General features: G+C 33.9%; 1 protein-coding gene across 1 annotated transcript; it reads left to right on the plus strand.

Moving 5' to 3' along the window:
- Positions 6,740-13,830, plus strand: LOC109710716 (EGF domain-specific O-linked N-acetylglucosamine transferase-like). Its single transcript, XM_020233455.1, has 2 exons — positions 6,740-6,863; positions 12,656-13,830. The coding sequence occupies exons 1-2, from the start codon at positions 6,740-6,742 to the stop codon at positions 13,828-13,830; spliced, it is 1,299 nt and encodes a 432-aa protein (XP_020089044.1).

An 18,388-nucleotide genomic window follows, 5' to 3' on the forward strand; every position in this document is an offset into this window, starting at 1 on the left:
GAACACCATCGGACAACTTAAATCAAATAAATTAAAAGTTTGAAAGGTTGAATAGTCAAATTAAAATGGTTCATGATTCACTTAATAAGTTCTCTACAATTTTAATGAAATTGATGGAGGAAGAAAATATATAACAATGCATGGAGACCCCTCAACTATAGGCCAATTTGACATGGCCCATCATTTTTATTTAAGTGACATCGCTTTAACTTTTGATTTTTTGAATTAAGTTATTTTAGTCAAATAAACCTATAATTTTATCAAATTTATCGATAATCTTATCAAATTTTATATTATTTTTAGTAAATAAAATCAAGATAACAACGACCGATAGGTAGCAAACATTAAATTTGATAAAATTTTTAGCCTAATTAATTGGGTAGGATAACTCAAACATATATAAAAGAAAATTAGAAAAATACAAGATACCAATCAAGTAAAAAAAAATGAAAAAGTATAAATGAATTGTTTCAATAATAGAGGGGGTCTCCATACCTTTTTGCCCAGAAAATATGTAATAAGAGAGAGAGAGAGAGAGAGAGAGAGAGAGAGAGGTTTATGGCTTGGGATTTTTAGGGTTTATTTGGACAAAATGTATGGATTATATTCATCAACCAAAAAGAAAGGGATCAAAGAGAATAATAAAAGATACATGGGGTATGAAACTTAATAATATTAATAAATAGTTAATTATGAGTGTATTTAGGTGAATCTATTTGCATTATAGAGTTTTGGATCAGGTCCAAATCCACATAAACCCATGAATGTGGCGTATCTAATGAAATCTATTCAGTCTAAAAGTTTAAACATATTAAATTTGAATCTATTGGTATGTATTAATATTTTACTCTCTTATTTATTATCTGATGTGGAACCATTTGCAAATGAATTATTTGTGGTCCCATTTTCAATCCATCATATATAGTTGACTTGATAGTTGTTAGTATCTAAAATCTCAAGTTCGAAGTCTACTTACTTACACATGCAGTTCAAATTTGTTTTGCGAGTTACCCGAAAGCCACTAACCCGAGCCTCCATGTTTTATGTGATGCCGCAATAGTCCCACATCGGATGAGAATGATTTTGTAATTCATGAAAATATAAGGTAACCATAGACCCTAAGAACAATAATAGAGCTAGTCCCACATCGGATAAAAATAAGTTTATGATTAAAAATATAAGAAACCATGGATCCTACCAATAGTGATTCAGCTAAGCTATTTTTGGGATCATTATATTTGGTGTATCATAGCGAGTTTATTAGCCGGAAGTGTGAAATGAGCTTAATGAGGACGTCCGAGTGTAAGCAAAGAGGTATTATGGATACTAATAATAATAACTAAGTTTAAATATTTTGGGTCATTGATTTAGGCCCACTAAATTTATTATTGTTGGTGGTCTGTGGGCGTCATACTTTAACTTGTGCTATTCAGAATCCAGCTGAACATTTTGATTTCTAAATAGTTTAAATGGTTTAGATCATATTCAATGATACTGATCATTGATTTGAAAGTTCTATTAATTAAAAACAAATCGGTAATAAATCAATCCGATTACTATTGATAATATATATCTAATAAGCTCGTAAATATATTATATGTGTTGACAAACTTTCGAATTCATTGTTTAGGCCCAAATAAGAAATGGGCCACACATTTGTGATATTGGCCAAATTCGATATTTATATCAAAATCGCCCTAGCCCAAATTTCATCATGAACACATCCATAGTCCAAGATCACTCTGTTTAGGACCTGACCTTCTCATCAGCCCAATGACACATAGAGCTCAGGATCATCAGGTGATGTGAACTTATCTTATACTTTCGGCCAGTAAACAGGCTTATATGCCCAATCACAAAATATAACGTTCCGATCCACTAGTAATAACAACTCGCTAGACCCAAACCGCAGGCGCAAGATGTTTAAGTTTAATTAGTTATTATTGTTAGGGACCATGGTTTCTTATATGCCCAATCACAATCTCATTTCCATCAGATGTGAAGCAATTGGTGTGTCACAGGGGTACAAATTCTAAATGCTGTAGAATTGAGGTACATCGTAGCCATCACTTACGTGCACTTAATACATGGGTGCATAGAAGGGCATGGCCAATAGATGAATTAGCAGGATAATTTGAGTACGTTTTGTGGCCGGAGATCATTTGGTATATTATGTGCACGGATGTACCAAAGAATTATTCAGAAATTAAAAGATGAGAATCGGATGAGAGAGATTTAGAAAGAAGGCTCGAGTTGACATTATTCTACAGAGAAGAAGAGTAGATTGCAATTATTCTCGTGCTTGTGGTTGCAACTATTGCAAAATTTCAACAACTCGCATTAGAGCAAGAACTAAACTTTTTAGCAATTAGTATTAAAGCGGATTGCAGATTTTCAACAATTGGTATCAGAGCGTAGGAGTGGAAACGAGCCGAGCTTGAGTGAGCTTATCTCAGCTCAAGCTTGACTTGAAAATAATTTTGAGCCTAAATTTAGGCTCAAGCTTGGTTTGAAATTAATTCGAGCCGAGCTACAGAGAGTTTAACTTTGAGTAGAGTGAGCTCGAGCCCTAAACGAGCCGTTTGAAATTCTTAATATCATGCAATCTATAGTTTAACTTTTATAAAATATTATCTAAAATTTAATATAAAATAATGTCTAACATTTTAACATACAAAATGAATGTATGAAATATGATATTATAATATTAAAAAAATTAGGAAAAACAACTCTGCGAGCAAGTGAAAAAGAGAGGGCAATTAGAGTAGGATTTCGCTTGTTTCATTTTGTGGGTCCAATAACACCGAAACTCTACATATACATATAATTAAAATACGTAATATATATTTATTACATATAATTAAATGTATATATGTAAAGGCCGTCTATTATACTCTTATGAGTATAGACTTCTTTATCATAATAAGTTTTCGAACGTTAGATATACCCTTTTGACCATTTCACCCATTAAATCATATTATTCAACCAACCATCCACTCAACCCTAAGTGATCACTATCATCCTAACTGCACATCTCTTTATCCATTGGCCGAAAACTTATGAATACAAAAAGATCGATATTCATAAGAGTATAATAATCTTCTATATGTACCAAGTGCTTGATGCTATCAGGTTTTCGGCCCTTGTATGAAGGGATCTGTGGTTAGGATGATAGTGATCCCCTATAGTTGAGCGCATAGTTAATTGAATAGTATAATCTAATGATCAAAGGGATAGATCTAATGGCGGAAAACTAAAGAGCATCAAACATATGATACTATCGATAATATATATATATATATATATATATATATAGTTGAACTAGAATACTTGTAAAAGTATCACCTAAGTGATACTTGTGTATTTTTAGTCCTTGGATGGAGAGATGTGAGGTTGAGATGATGGTGGTAGGTGGTGGTAGGTGGTGTTAGGTGGAATAGTGTTTGATTCAAGGACTATTAGTAATCAAAAAGTAGATTCAATGGTTAAAAACACACAAGTATCACTTGGGTGATACTTGTAAAAGTATTCTAGCCCTAATATATATATATATATATATATATATATATATATATATATATGCTAGAAATATTATTAATAGTAAAACGCTCTTTTGTATCAAGTGTTTAATACTTGGATGAAAAATGTACGGTCAGGATGATATTAGTCGGTTAGAGTGAGTGGTGCCCCTAGGGTTGAGTGGTCCCCACTGGGTTATAGTATTTAATCCATGGTTAGAAATAATAAAAGAGTTGATCCAAAGGCTAAAAAATGATAGCAACAATGGGATTTTGCTACTAATAGTAGCCAGTCCAACTCTCTCTCTCTCTCTCTCTCTCTCTCTCTCTCTCTCTCTCTCTTCTCTCTCTTCTCTATCTTATATATATATATATATATATATATATAATAGGGCTACTATACTCTTACGAGTATAGAGCTCTTGCTACTCATAAGTTGTTTTCGATGTTAGGGTTTTTAAATCGACGATCCACACCGTTAAATATGATCTAGAATATTTGAAACTTCTAGAAAATAAATTTCATAAATTTTCGAAATCATTATAAAGTCCATCAAGCGGGTACAAAATGAACGGTTAAAATCGAACGACATCCTAAAAATGGCTAATCAGATCCTTCAATTTAAGATCGGAGTTATTGATCTTTATCTATGTAGTGAATAGAATTTTCTATCAAAAATTTAATCTATTCTGATTCTTTTACACCGTTAAACTAGCAAATATTTCATACCGGCCGTTAAAATTGTCAATTTGTGACCTTTTGATCGTAAGGTAAATGATGTCGAAAAATTATAAAATTTGATTTCTAGAAGTTTTAAATACTCTAGATAACGTTTAACGGTGTGGATCATCGATTCGGAAGCTCTATCATTGAAAACAACTTATGAGTACGAGAGCGATCGTACTCATAAGAGTATAGTAGCCGGACTCTCTCTCTCTNTATATATATATATATATATATATATATATATATATAGTTCTGTTGGGATACTATCAATAGCGGTGCTATCAAACTTTCTGCCGTTGGATTTATCTCTTTTGTTATTTTCATCCGTTTGATTATACTATTCAACCAACCACCCACTGAACACTAGGGAGCCCACATTATTCTAACCGCATATCTTTTAATCTAAGAATAAAAAACTTAGTAGCAATAAGTCATTGGTGCTATTAATAATATTTCAGCCAAGTTCTATATCTATATATATATATATAGAGAGAGAGAGAGAGAGAGAGAGAGAACTAGACTGGAATTTCTCTAGACTGGAATACTATTAATAGCATCAAAGCTATTGGTGCTATAAAGTTTTCGGCCTTGGATGAGCAAATGTGCGGTTAGAATGATGTGGGCCCCTTAAGTTGAGTGAGTTATTGGTTGAATGGTATAATCTAATCGGTAAAAATAGATAAATGGTTAAATCTAACGGCAGAAAATTCGGTAGCACCAAACGCTTGGTGCTATCGTTAATAATTCCAACCGAACTATATATATATATATATATATATATATACACACACACGCGTGCGCGTTAGTTTTTTGAGCCTAAATCGAGCGTGCCCAGTAATACTCAACCTCAGTTAAAATTTTTTTTTTTTAATTCAAATTCGACTCATTTAATTTCGAGTCAAGTTTGAGTGAGCCGAATATTAAGCCGAACGCGAGTCGATCACATGCCGGCTCGCTCATCTGCCCAGCTCTCGAGTACTCTTCCGTACAACAAACTTAGGATACCAAACAACAAAGACGTACGCATGCGCAAAAATTTGCCAAACTACTACATCACAAACCTCTTATTCCTTTAAGAGGCGCTTACGTGACGGGAGCAATAGGCGGAAGAAAATGAGAAAGTTTCTGGACATTAGCTTTCCTTTCCAGGTTTTGGAATATTTAGAGAGAAAGAAAGAAATATCCGAATTGGTCTTCCCGAAAGAAAAGTCAAAATTCTGAAGCACAAAATGCCAAAACCAAACTACGTACTAGGCCGAACTAAAAAGTGGAAGGAAGCCTACTATTAGACCTGGCAAACGGCGGGATAACCCGCGGACGAGTTATTGTACCAATGCGTTAGTTAGGTATAAATAAAATTTATTCGTAAATTTTTGGATAGCCAACCTCTTCATTCGTATCCGCCCGTGGATGGATATGTGGGTTACCCGCAAATTTTTTTTTCGCTCTTATATTTTTTATATACAAAACACACACACACACACACACATATATATATATATATATATATATATATATATATATATAAAAGTTTTAAAAGCGTAATATAACTCATTGTTTAAAATATTATAATATACAATAAAAATATTTAAAGTCTTAAAGCAAAAATATTTCATAATATAAAAGACACACAATAAGAAATTAGGATTAGAATTTTTAGGATGGTTAAATAAAAAGAATATATATTAATTAAGAAAAATATATTTTGTAATTAAAAAATTTATGTTCGGGTGCCGGTTGGTACCCCCGAGTTATTTAAAATACCCACAGCTTAATGAGTACTTATTTGTTTTACTCGTAATTTTTTAGGTTCGAAAAGTTGGTAACTATACCAGCAAATTTGCACCCGCGGACACCCACGGGTTTGCATCGAGATTGTCAAGTCAACCGATTATAGCGCATTTACACTACATCATCAATAACCTGCCAAACACATCTCTCTGTTTAAAAAAATATATATAATAAAAATATTTTTCTAATAACCATGATAGAATGGGTGAATCCAAAGGAGAGAGTCTGATTGGTTAGGATTGCCATATCTGTAATATAACTGGTGCATTCTATACTTTTTCAAAAAGTGGGGTAGCAGAAATATAAGATGCAGTCGTCGTATACAGGTGATGAGGTATCCCAAATGAATTAAATTTCCCCGTCATGAATTGTAGACAAATATTTTTATTGTACGTTTTCCAAGAATCTGTGTTCTCCTTATAAATTAACCAAGTAGGATGATTCTACTGTTATCGGAATTGTTAGATGCCGACTTTTGACTATATGTATAGTTTGAATTATTAGTTAAGTAAGTACACATGAGAATCATTAATAATCGAACATGTGGAAAATATTTCCTCTTCCAAAGTCATTATAAGAAACAAACGTGCTAACGAGAATATACACTACAGTAGCTCTGCGGCGGTCGAAGAGAGTTTGAAAGGGTGGTGGTGAGATCGATCGAGAAGGTACGAACGTATCGAGAAAGTTAGGGTTTGGGTACGATGAAGAGCTTGGCTCGAAGCTTGTCGAAGAGCAATGTCGGCGCGGGGTTGCTCGCGGGGTTCCTCTTGGTCTTGCTTACCTACTTCACCATGTCGGAGCAGTTTGTGATCCGCGCTACGAATCGTGAGTTGTAGTTATCTATGCTCAGCCATTTTGATCCTTTCATGTTACTTAGCTTGATATGTTCAAGCAACATATATATGTAGTGAGAAACAAGTTGGAATATTGATATATATTACAAAAAAAATTTCAATATATGGACATTTTTAGATGACGTTCCTAGGCGTCCCAATAGTATAGGAAGTACCGACCTTTAATTCAAAAGGTGCAAACCAATTTATTAAATAAGAAACTTTACTGTTATTTTTAATTTTTCGACGCTTTAAAAGGCCAGGTGCTTTAAAGCGTCACAATATATTTTACCAATGTCGACTCGTTATTTGCCGACAGTTTAACAGACACTTTTAAATGTGACACTATATTATATTGAAACGCTTTTAAGCATTCTTATACATATATACATATATATACATATACGTATATATACATGTACATATATATACATGTACTGTATATTATAAGTATATATATATATATATATAGTTGAGCTAGAATACTATCGATAGTAAACAGCCTCCGTTGCCACCCATTTGTTTTCGATGATGGAGCTTCCAAATCGACGATCGACACCGTTGAACATGATCTATACCACTTGAAGTATTTAAAAATCAAATTTCAAATCTACTTTTCGATATCATTTGCCTAATGATCAAAGGGTTTCAAAATTTGTAATTTTAATGATCGATTTGAGGCGTTTTCTCGTTTAACCGCATAAAGATATCCAAATCAATTGAATTTTTATTCGAAAATTTTTTAAACTATTTAAAATAAGATCTATACTCTTGATTTTGATTACAAGACTCCTATCATCATTTTTTCAAGAATATTTAATTTCAGCCGTTCATTTTTGTGTCTACTTGATGGATAAGAGAACAACAACGGAAATGTATAAAATTTGATTCTAAATACTTCAAGTCGTATAGATCATGTTCAACGGTGCCGATCGTCAATTTAAAGGCTCCATCATCGGAAACAAATTGGTGGCAACGGAGCCCGTTTGCTATCGATAGTATTCTAGCTCAACTATATATATATATATATATATATATAAAGCATCCTTCAATGTTAATTTTCTTGTAGTCAATATATGTATCTTTTTATTTGTAAAATTAACAAAGCAAAAAAAATAAATTAGGCAAATTAAACTTCTTATTTTCTCTTTTTTCCTTCTCTTTTTTATTATTATTTTTTTGATATTTATGTGCAATGTTGATTCTTATGAGCTTATTTGAACTTTGTAGTTTTTTTGCAGCGACCGACGGAACATGAAGTTGTATCAATTCCATCTGCAACGGATGTAGAGCACGGTGAGATAAATTTAAATAAAATTACCTTAATTATTCCTTTTCACTTTAAACCTTTGTTTTATCTATCTATATCTATACTACTTATAAAAGCGTGAGTTTTGAATTTTTTCCTCTTTCCCAAAATACCGTTCCCTATTAATATAATTTCAATTACATACTAATAATATCATTCATTCAATTTTAATTGAATAAATCACAGCCGTACAATTTTTATTTTATTTTTAAATTATCATAAAATATATTAATTCTTAGTCATTCGATCTAATCCAATGACTGACGAATTAAGTATCTGTCACTTTTTTTACCTAAATTGCCCTTAGATAGTACGTATCAAATTTCACTTTTTATATGTATGTCATATCTCCTAATAACCGCCGCCAACATAATATCATATTTTATCACAAATAACATTCGCATATTCTTAAATATTTTCATTCTCACACGTAATATCCGTCACCTATATAATATCAATCACATAATACCTTCCGCATATATAATATATTATATTTTTTTAAAGTGAAATATATAAAATTATCTTAATTTTACCTACTAATATTTAAAAATGAGATATTTTTTCAATAAAATATAACATATAAATTTACAATTTAAAATTTTAAATTTGTAGTAAAATATGATTCACAAATTGATATTGATTTGAGATAATATTAAAATAATTGTTGACACAGGCATACCTTTTTTAGTCGGAAAAAATATTGTATTCTATTTGCGAGAATAGAAAGAAATTTATATTATCTAAATTTTTGTCAACGAAAGATATCTTGCTCGTCCTATAAAATGAATATTCAATACTTTATCAAAAAATCGAAAAATTCTCTGATGCAACAAACATTGAAAATATTTTGTATCTCATACTATTTCTTCAATTAGCTAACCTAAAAAAATTAGATTTGAAAAAAAAAAAATTAATAAAGCTTATAAAATCAACCTTTAAATTTTAAATTTTGTTCATAATTTCAAATGTGAATTAATATTTTAATTCAAAAATTGAAATATAATTAAATTTTTCAATATTTTCTGGTGTTGTAAAAGTCCATTTCAAATTAAAAATAATTAATTACTAATAAAATATATCAAATTTGAAAAAATAGATGGATGATAAATAAATTAATGTCTTAATAATTAATATTATAATTCAAATTTATGGATTCAAAATTAATATCAAATTTGAGTTTTATTTCATAAATTTAAATATAGAATTTATTAATTTAAAAAATTTAGAATTATTTTAGAATTTTTAAAATTATGGATAATATTAAAAAAATTAATTTTTTTAAAAAATTAAACTGATAAATAGATTTGTACCATCAATAATTATTTAAATTTAAAATAATAAATATAAATTTAACTTAAATTAAATGTTACGTGCATTGCACGTGCACTATATAACTAGTTATAAATATATAATAGTTATTTAATTAAAAGGTGCATGGTTAATATTCAACATAAAATTACATTAATCCATTTTCTTGCCTTTTCTTTGTTTTTATAAATATGATGGTTGATTAACTAAAGATGGTTAAAAATGTACTGCAATTGATTAGAATATTAGCTTTTTGAGGGAAAAAACCCCTAAATATATTTATATATATTATATAAATATATATATAGGCCTAACTACTATACTATTACTGGAATTATGGAAGCCCACGTTACTTCCGATAAGTTGTTTTCAATGATGGAGTTTCCGAATCGACGATCCATTCCGTTAAATATGATCTAAAGTATCTGAAACTTCTAGAAAATACATTTCATAAATTTTCGAAATCATAATAAAGTCCATCAAGTAGGCATAAAATGAACGGTCAAAATCGAACGACGTCCTAAAAAAGGATGATCGGATCCTTCAATTCAAGATCGGAGTTATTGATCTTTATCTATGTAGTGAATAGAATTTTCTATCAAAAATTCAACAAATTCCAATTCTTTTACACCGTTAAACTAGCAAGTATCCCATACCGGCCGTGAAAAATTATTAAATTTGTGATCTCTTGATCGTAAGGCAAATGATGTCGAAAAATTATAAAATTTGATTTCTAGAAATTTTAAATGCCGTAAATAACGTTTAACGGTGTGTATCGTCGATTCGGAAGCTCTATCATCGAAAATAACTTATGAGTACGAAGGCAATCGTACTCATAATAATATAGTAGCCGGACCCTATATATATATATATATATATATATATATACACACACACACCATTTTAGTTTTATTTATCTTTATGAAGAAATGAATAAATGGCGAATAATAATTAAATAGCAGGATCAAAAGATGCGGCAAAAGAAATCAAGGTGAGCCGCGATGAGCAGAAGCCAAAATAAAAAAATTTCAAGAGGTAAGAAGAGATAAAAGAAGAGCAAAAGAAAACAGAACCTTTAGAGAACACTCAACAATTAGGTGAGAAATTTAATGAATTCCGATAACATTCTACACAATAATAAAATTTAATAATTTTCTACATTGTCCAATGCTACAAATTTAGAATGTTAACTTTCTAATTAGCTCTTCTAATTAATAAAACAAAAGAGAGTCAGAAAAAGTTTTACTTTGCCCTTAGTCCTCTACAAGATCATCATAGTTTGTTTCAGTTCTCCTTATATATTAGGCGATCTCATAGTCCAGTAAAAAACGAGATTGTTCTCAATCGTTGGATCTTGCTTCAGATAGATAAAAGAGATCGATAGAGTGTAGTAATTTTCTGCATATTGGGTTATAGATTTGAGATTTGTTTCGATGAAATTATAATTTACATATAATTAATATTTTATATGTTAATTTTTTTTCCATATGATATTAGAGAAATTTTGGCTTTGTCCCAGAAAACAAGCTTAATTTATTCTTTAGTGATAAAAATTTTGTACTATACATGAAACTCCAATCCACATTAAGACAAGTTGTTTAAGGACAAGTTTCTTCATATTTTCTATAGAAAGGTTTTTCTATTATCTTACCTTCCATTAAGATCAAGTTTGAAAAAACGTTGGGAAACGTATCCGGTTTGGGATTCGGGTCGGGCTCGAGCCGGGTTTTGGTAAGTTTGAATTCAAGTGACGCAAAGTTATTTGGGACCGTTTATCATGGCCCATTTCTAGTCTAAAATTTTATTTTGGATATCCAAACCCCGGCTCGCTACTAGTCTTTTAAACCCTCTAAGTTATAAACTAGGTATATTTGACGTAAACATTTTCAAATTAGTACAAAGTAAATCCACCAAAAATAAAAACCAAAATTATCGCTCATAAAGTGTTTATTTTGTGACTAAACTATATGAATTTTATAGAGAAAACACAAAACAAAAAAACCAATTTCTCTCACTCCTTAATTTAGAGAATTTAAATAAGTTTTAGCATCTTAAAGTATCCTAATATTTATTTTATTTATGAAGAAATTGATTAACAACGTACATTTGTTGGAAAAAAGTTGGGTTCCGACCTAAAATATACCAAATGGAGATTAGTTCGGTTGCGATCAGTTAGGTTTGACGTCTAATTAGCTCAATTTGATTGAGTCGCACCCCTCCCTACTGAGTTTTTTAGTTTCTTGCAATATCAGAACACTACAACAAAAACGGTCTATAGCGACATTTTTAAATGTCTGTATAGGTCAAAAAAGTGTTGCTGGCTAAATTTACCGACACTTTTGAAAAGTGTTGCTATATGTGGGGTCGCTAGGTATATAGTGACAATTAAAGAGTGTTGCTATAATCTAAAAGAGTGCTGCTAATTTACCAATATTTATTTAAGCATCTAGCAACCACCGGAATTCTATCTCGTTGGCTGCGGTGGCGGAGGAGGACGAGAGGAAATGATCTTCGTCAAGGATTTCAGTCGATTGAGTGAGGGGAAAAGGAAAAATGATAATCGATTTTTCTTTTCTTTTTCTTTTCTTTTTCTTTTCTGTTTGTAATCGGGCCGAATGGGCTAAGTGGAGTGAGTTGAGTAGAGTACTCTTTGTTTTTTATTTGGATTGGACTTTATATTTATGCATTAGTAGAATTTTTTTAAAGTTTTGGCATAAATGTGACACTTATACAAAAGTGTTTCAAACATGTGTCGCTATAACCTAATTCTGTTGTAATGGAAGTTTAAAACTATACAAATTCTCAAATAGAGAAGTTGCTCTTGTTGATTTTCAAAAATCTTTTAAATATCCCCAAACCTTTAGGGTTTACTACATGGATTTGGGGTTTAAAGGGGTATTTTGGTAGAATTAGAGTAAATTTGAAAATTTGGAATAGTAGTGGGGGCTGAATAAGCAAAAATCCAATTAATATATATAGGGCTTCTATCACTATGAGTAGAGTTAATTTACTTGTTATCTAACAGTGATATTTTAATTTTCGTTAGTTAATTTCACACTGTAGTGAGTTAGCAAAAATTAAGTAACACCCATTGGTAAGATTAATTAATGATTGAGAACCAGAATGAAATTTAGTAATTGGCTGAATTTTTTTCTCTTTTCGTACAGGCAGAGGTGGCAAAAAATCCAACCAACTGGTAGAACTGAAGCCGATCTACGACACGTCGAATCCAGACTTTTGTGACATGATCGGCGACGCTCGAATCCTCGGAAGCCACTCGACGGTCTTATATGTCCCTCCCCCCGAAATCACCAATCCTGAACCTCAAGAGTGGAAAACCCGAGTACGAACTAGCAAGCACCTTAACCGGCTCGGATTCGTGACAATAAAATCGTTACGCGGTCCGTCCGAAGCCCCTCCTTGTACGGTCCGGCACGATGTCCCCGCAGTCGTGTTCGAGCTAAGCGTCCTTACTGGGAACATTTGGCATGACTTCAACAACGTGATCATCCGCCTCTACCTCACTTCTCGTCGGTTCAATGGCGAGGTTCAATTCCTCATAACCAATCTCAAACCTTGGTTTGTCAAAAAGTATAGTGTGATACTCAAGAAGCTCTCGAGATATGAAATTATCGATTTTGATAGAAATAAGGAGATCCATTGCTACCCGCGTGCCCTCATCGGCCTTCGGAGGCATCGCGATTTTGGGATCTTACCCAATTTGCCTCCAAAAGGGTACACAATGCTCGACTTCCGGTTGTTCATTCGAGAAGCTTACTCGCTTCCAAAAGATGTACCGTTAAGTTATCGAGATAAGCCGGAAAAGAAACCACGACTGATGCTCATAAATAGGGGAGAAACCAGAAGGTTGTTGAATATAAAGGAAGTCGCGAAATCGGCTGAGGAGTTAGGGTTTGAGGTGGTGGTCGTTGAGCCAAAGAGAGACCTAAACGTGACGAAAATTGCGAAGGCGGTGGACTCATTTGACGCGCTGATGGGGGTGCACGGGGCCGGGCTAACTAACATGATTTTCCTCAGAACAAACGCCGCCATGATCCAAGTGGTGCCCTACGGGAAATTGGAGCCCATCGCCGAGAGGTGCTTCGGTTGGCCCGCGAGGGAAATGAAATTGCGAGATGTCGAGTACACGATTAGCTTGGAGGAGAGCACATTGTTGGAGAGACTCGGGAGAGATCACCCTGCGATCAAGGATCCGGATTCAATTCACAGAAGTGGGTTGCAAAAAGTGAGGGAGTTCTACAAGCTCAACCAAGATGTGAAGCTAAATGTCACAAGATTTGCTCCCACACTATTGAAGGCTCTTGAGCTTCTTCGCGAATAGCGGGTGCAAGCAAAGTATTCAATTTTAAATATTCTTATTATTTGATATTTTAATTTACTTAATTCGTGCGATTTGATGTTTTTTTTCATTGCATATTTTTGTTCTGGCGTCTGTGTTCGTTAAAGGAATCGCACGAAAAACTTTATTGGAAAAGATGTTTAGAAATTTTGTTAAGAAAGAACCATCAAGTAATTAGTTCTAAGAGCATTGCCAAGCTAGATAGTTAAATTAAAATTTTTATAAAATTTGTTGTTGTTTAACAATTAATGCATGAGCAATCATTCAAATTACTTTTTTTTTTTTAATTGTAGTTTGGTTTCAAACTTATTCTTTCCTTTATCTCTCCTTTAGATTTTGTGAAAAAGTGAATCCAATCGTATATTTACGGCCATTGCGATTGACCACAAAAGAAAAGGAAATTAAGAACCAAAAAAAAAAAAAAAATCGAAGCCCATTTGCGCATCTCAAATTTGAAATTCATAGAATTTAAACTTTTTATTCGAAATTAACTTTTCAAAGAATGTATTCTTGTAATATAATTTTTGTTTTGTACGTAGGAATATATTTATTTGATATATATCTTAAAAATGACAAGATTATCTATAGATCTATTAATTCTTGAGTTCCTCCGAAGCCTCCCTGCGTTTGGCGGGGGAATTTGGTGGGACCTTTTTTTTTCTTTTTTCTTTTTTTTTTTTTTTCCTGGCTCTCTCTCTCTCTCTCTCCCACCCCCCTCTCCGGTCCTCTCTTTTATCTCTCTCTCTATTTCTCTCTCTCTCTTCGCACCGGGGCGTGTCACGCCCGCGGACTAACCCTATTTGGACCGGGCCGCGGGCCGACAACAGACGCCGAGGACGCGGGATTCCTTTTGTACGGGACGAAGTCTCCCCATACGTTCAAGGGTGCAATCCAAACAATATAGATATGTTCAACAGGAAGGATATCATCAAGATTTGATAAAAGTATCAAATAATAAATTATAGCTTTTTACAAGATTCATTCATTTTACATACAGTTCCTATTTTACATTTAATTCCAGTTACATTCTAATTAGGGTTTACAAGTTTAAATACATTTTGTTTTTTCCTTGTCTTCTAGTCCATAAGCTAGACGGCCTCAGCGGTACTTCTACCTCGGATCTCCTTGGTGGGCGTATCTCTGAAGTACGCCCCTCGCCTCGCGAGCGCCGCGCGCCCCATGAACGACCTGAAAACCCCAAAACACGTGATGGGGTGAGACAAACTCATGGTTCCCAGTGAGGTCACGGACAGCCCAAGGGAAAGCTACGACGATAGGCTCCGAGAGGGCACTATGAAACATGTTAGTTCATATACAATAGATATAATATATTCAATTGAAATAATGCCATGCCTCACGATATGCGATATTGAAAACATGAACACTAGTTAGTCTAATGAATTTATCTTTACTTGGCTACTTTAGACATAACATTTACTCTAGGTTTCTATTCCCTTAGGATCAACGACACCAACACTAGCTTCTAAGGTTTTATTACTTGCTCAAGCCTCTATCTCTTGGCTATAAGGGGTTCTCTAACCATATCTAGCCTAACCGATCGGGCTTCGAGTCATCATCTGCGGATAGTCGAGCGCTGGCCTGAACTACAAGCCTACGCACTCTCTTGGACTAAGATCTAGCGGCGAAATCGTTAGAACACGCTGAATCGGCTCGAGTCACAAGAATTGACCATGGTGGCGATGGTTGACATACCCAGCGTTTAGAGCTCGGAGATTGAAATACGTCTGGGGCGAAAACGGGTCGACAACAAACACCGAACACGATATGTCAGACTTCGTTCATGGAGGCACCCGCATAGTAGCTTACACAGATGGATTCAGATCTACTCTGCGCCGGTCTGCTCCTCAAAATGGATTAAACACTCTGGCGCGAAATCGTGACAAACGCCTGCACAATGGTTCAAGCCCCGGGCGTGATCTCCATGTTCGACGCCATCTACCGGTACCAAGGCTCGCAGGCTCGAAATCGTCACTCGCGCCCTAGCCTGTACAGGGACATCATAAGTCTAGGATTCGGAGATGCTTAACACAGGTGAGGGTTCATGCCAACCCTATCTGTCGCTAGCTCAATTAGTTGGCTCCGAATATACTCATCAACTAGGTTCAACATCTTAGGTTCTATGGTCCACATTCACTTAACTATATCACTTGCTAGCTTTTATCTCTTTGCTAGATTATCACTTCTATGTTTAATAGTTCAACCTTAGGTTTACTACATTAGGATTAGTGCAACACCTAGATTGTTCAACTCTTAGGTTTACTACCCAACTATGTTTCTATTAACACTACGGTTAGATGGCACTTCGATCTACCTGACAATTAGTTGTCCAGTCATCTTACTCATTCTAGAGTTCTCATCTTTTATTAACACATATACATGCATCATGCTTTCTAACTTAGCAATTACTCTTTGCCAATCATTATTACATGCATCTTTACTTAGCATCCTTCATATGTTATTATTAATATGCTTTACTTCATATATGCATTACTTAGCATTACATTGTTATCATGCATTATTAGCATTGTGCTAACTGCTCACTGCTTTCTATAAGCATTTTATATACTGCATTATCGAAATTATAATGATTACTTTACTTAGCTAGCATTTATCTAACGCCGATCTTCATTAATGCACCAATATGCATTGTTATTAATATGCATTTTCTCTAAGATTAATTTATCATGATTTTATTAGATTACTTTATGCATTTTATTAAAGAATCTTGCTTTGTCTACGTGCCAATGATCAAATGAGATTAATTGCCTAGACATAAGAAGCGACTAGTCGCTTCGGTAAGAAATCCCACCTTAACTTCGCGTTTGTTGTTGGTCGACACTTGAATCGGCCTCGCCGGGATCGGCACCGGCAGGGCCCGATACTGCTACTGCGCTCACCGTGACTCGTTCGCCACGAATTATAGGTTTCGGTTTATGGCCCGAAGTGCCTAAATGCCATTTCCATAATTTTACGACGTGCCTCGAGCCTTTCGGCGAACCCGAGCCTTAAAAGTCGTTTTTTGAATACTTACTAAACGGTACGTGGATACCGAACGGTCTTCAGCCAACGCGTTTGTTAACCTATGCAATTAGGTTTACGAAAGGTCAGAATGAGATCAAAACCTCACTATACTTTACTAAACCCCAATTTGGAGCTCTAATTGCTTACTATTGGCAGATGCCATATAGCCTTTAATTCAAGCAAATAGCTTCTACTCTAGCATCTAGGAGTCTCGTAAATCATTTCTAGGATATATATATTAATTCCTAGCATACACATTAGAGGTTATGAGCTACTCAAACACAGAGCTTCCTTAGACAAGGAATGGAGAGTAGATGAAGCTTCAACTCAAGTACTTCAATTTTCTTCAAGCTTGCTCAATTTTCTTGTCAATTCTTCTTGTTTGGCTGAGAGATCTCTCTTTTGCGTTGTGTGCACGAGGGAAAGATGAGAAAAGCTCATCCTTATTTTATATATACATATAGGAAACTTGGCCTCCAAGTTATCAAGAAACTATTCACTCATCGGCAGTTCAATTCTGATTATCTTTCGCGACGAGACCTTGAATTCGTTTGAGTCAAATCTTGGAAGCATGTTTGGTTTAATGTACTGAACAGAATATATTTTTAATGTTTTCAGTTTTGACTCGTTTTGAGTCACTGAAAAACTGTGCCGAATGCATCTTTATCAGATAGATTTTGAATTTTATTCTCACTCTAACGGGTGTCAGAAATATGGAAAAACTTTAAATCTGCATCATAAAAAATATTCCTGACATCCTGCAATTTTATATTTTTGGAATGTTGCGATTCTTTTCTGCTATTATCTAAGTCCATTTCAAAGAAATTCTAATCTTCTGTTTTCGCTCGATTTCAGCCAGGTCCATTCCAACTATATTTCAATTCTCTAAATCAATTAAAATAGTATTATATATTTTTTTTATTTTCACTTTTATATTTAAAATCGGTTGTTACATTCGCCGCAACATACGGAGCCCATTTAAATGTACACCGTAACTCGTTAGTTTTAGCAAGTCACGAGTACTTACAGTTTCCCTCTTAAAAGGAGTTCAGATTACCTCGAACTAAATCACTGTCAACCAATTCACTCTAATTCTTTTCTTGAGTGCAGCAAGGGGTACAGTGCACTTTCCGGATTCGGAGTGGCTTTTCGTATGGAACTATCGGTAGCGCTTCATACGTGAAGATGTGAGATAGATTCATCAATTTGCAGCAGTGGCAAAAGTGTATTACCACATGCCCAAAGAATACTCTTGATTATACACCAAACGGAAAAATTTTCACTCCGATTTCGATCACCCTGCAATTCACTTAGAAGCATATCGTTGGTTGACTCGGACATGCGGAGTGGGTATCATCACATGAGATCTTGTTTATCACGAGATGGCATTCCCGGCACATCTCAATCTTCAATCCACAAAGAGCTAACATTCCTCAGCTCCAATTACCATGTGGCTATCCAATCTCAATATCGCAAGAGAGCAATTCGATTTGATATC

Source organism: Ananas comosus, linkage group 5, assembly GCF_001540865.1.
Source record: "Ananas comosus cultivar F153 linkage group 5, ASM154086v1, whole genome shotgun sequence".
Taxonomy (NCBI): Eukaryota; Viridiplantae; Streptophyta; class Magnoliopsida; order Poales; family Bromeliaceae; genus Ananas; species Ananas comosus.

Coding starts and splice junctions, on each gene's coding strand:
- LOC109710716 (XM_020233455.1), top strand. CDS start 6,740: ATGAAGAGCTTGGCTCGAAGCTTGTCGAAGAGCAATGTCGGCGCGGGG. Junction 6,864..12,655: donor TGTGATCCGCGCTACGAATC/GTGAGTTGTAGT, acceptor CTTTTCGTACAG/GCAGAGGTGGCAAAAAATCC.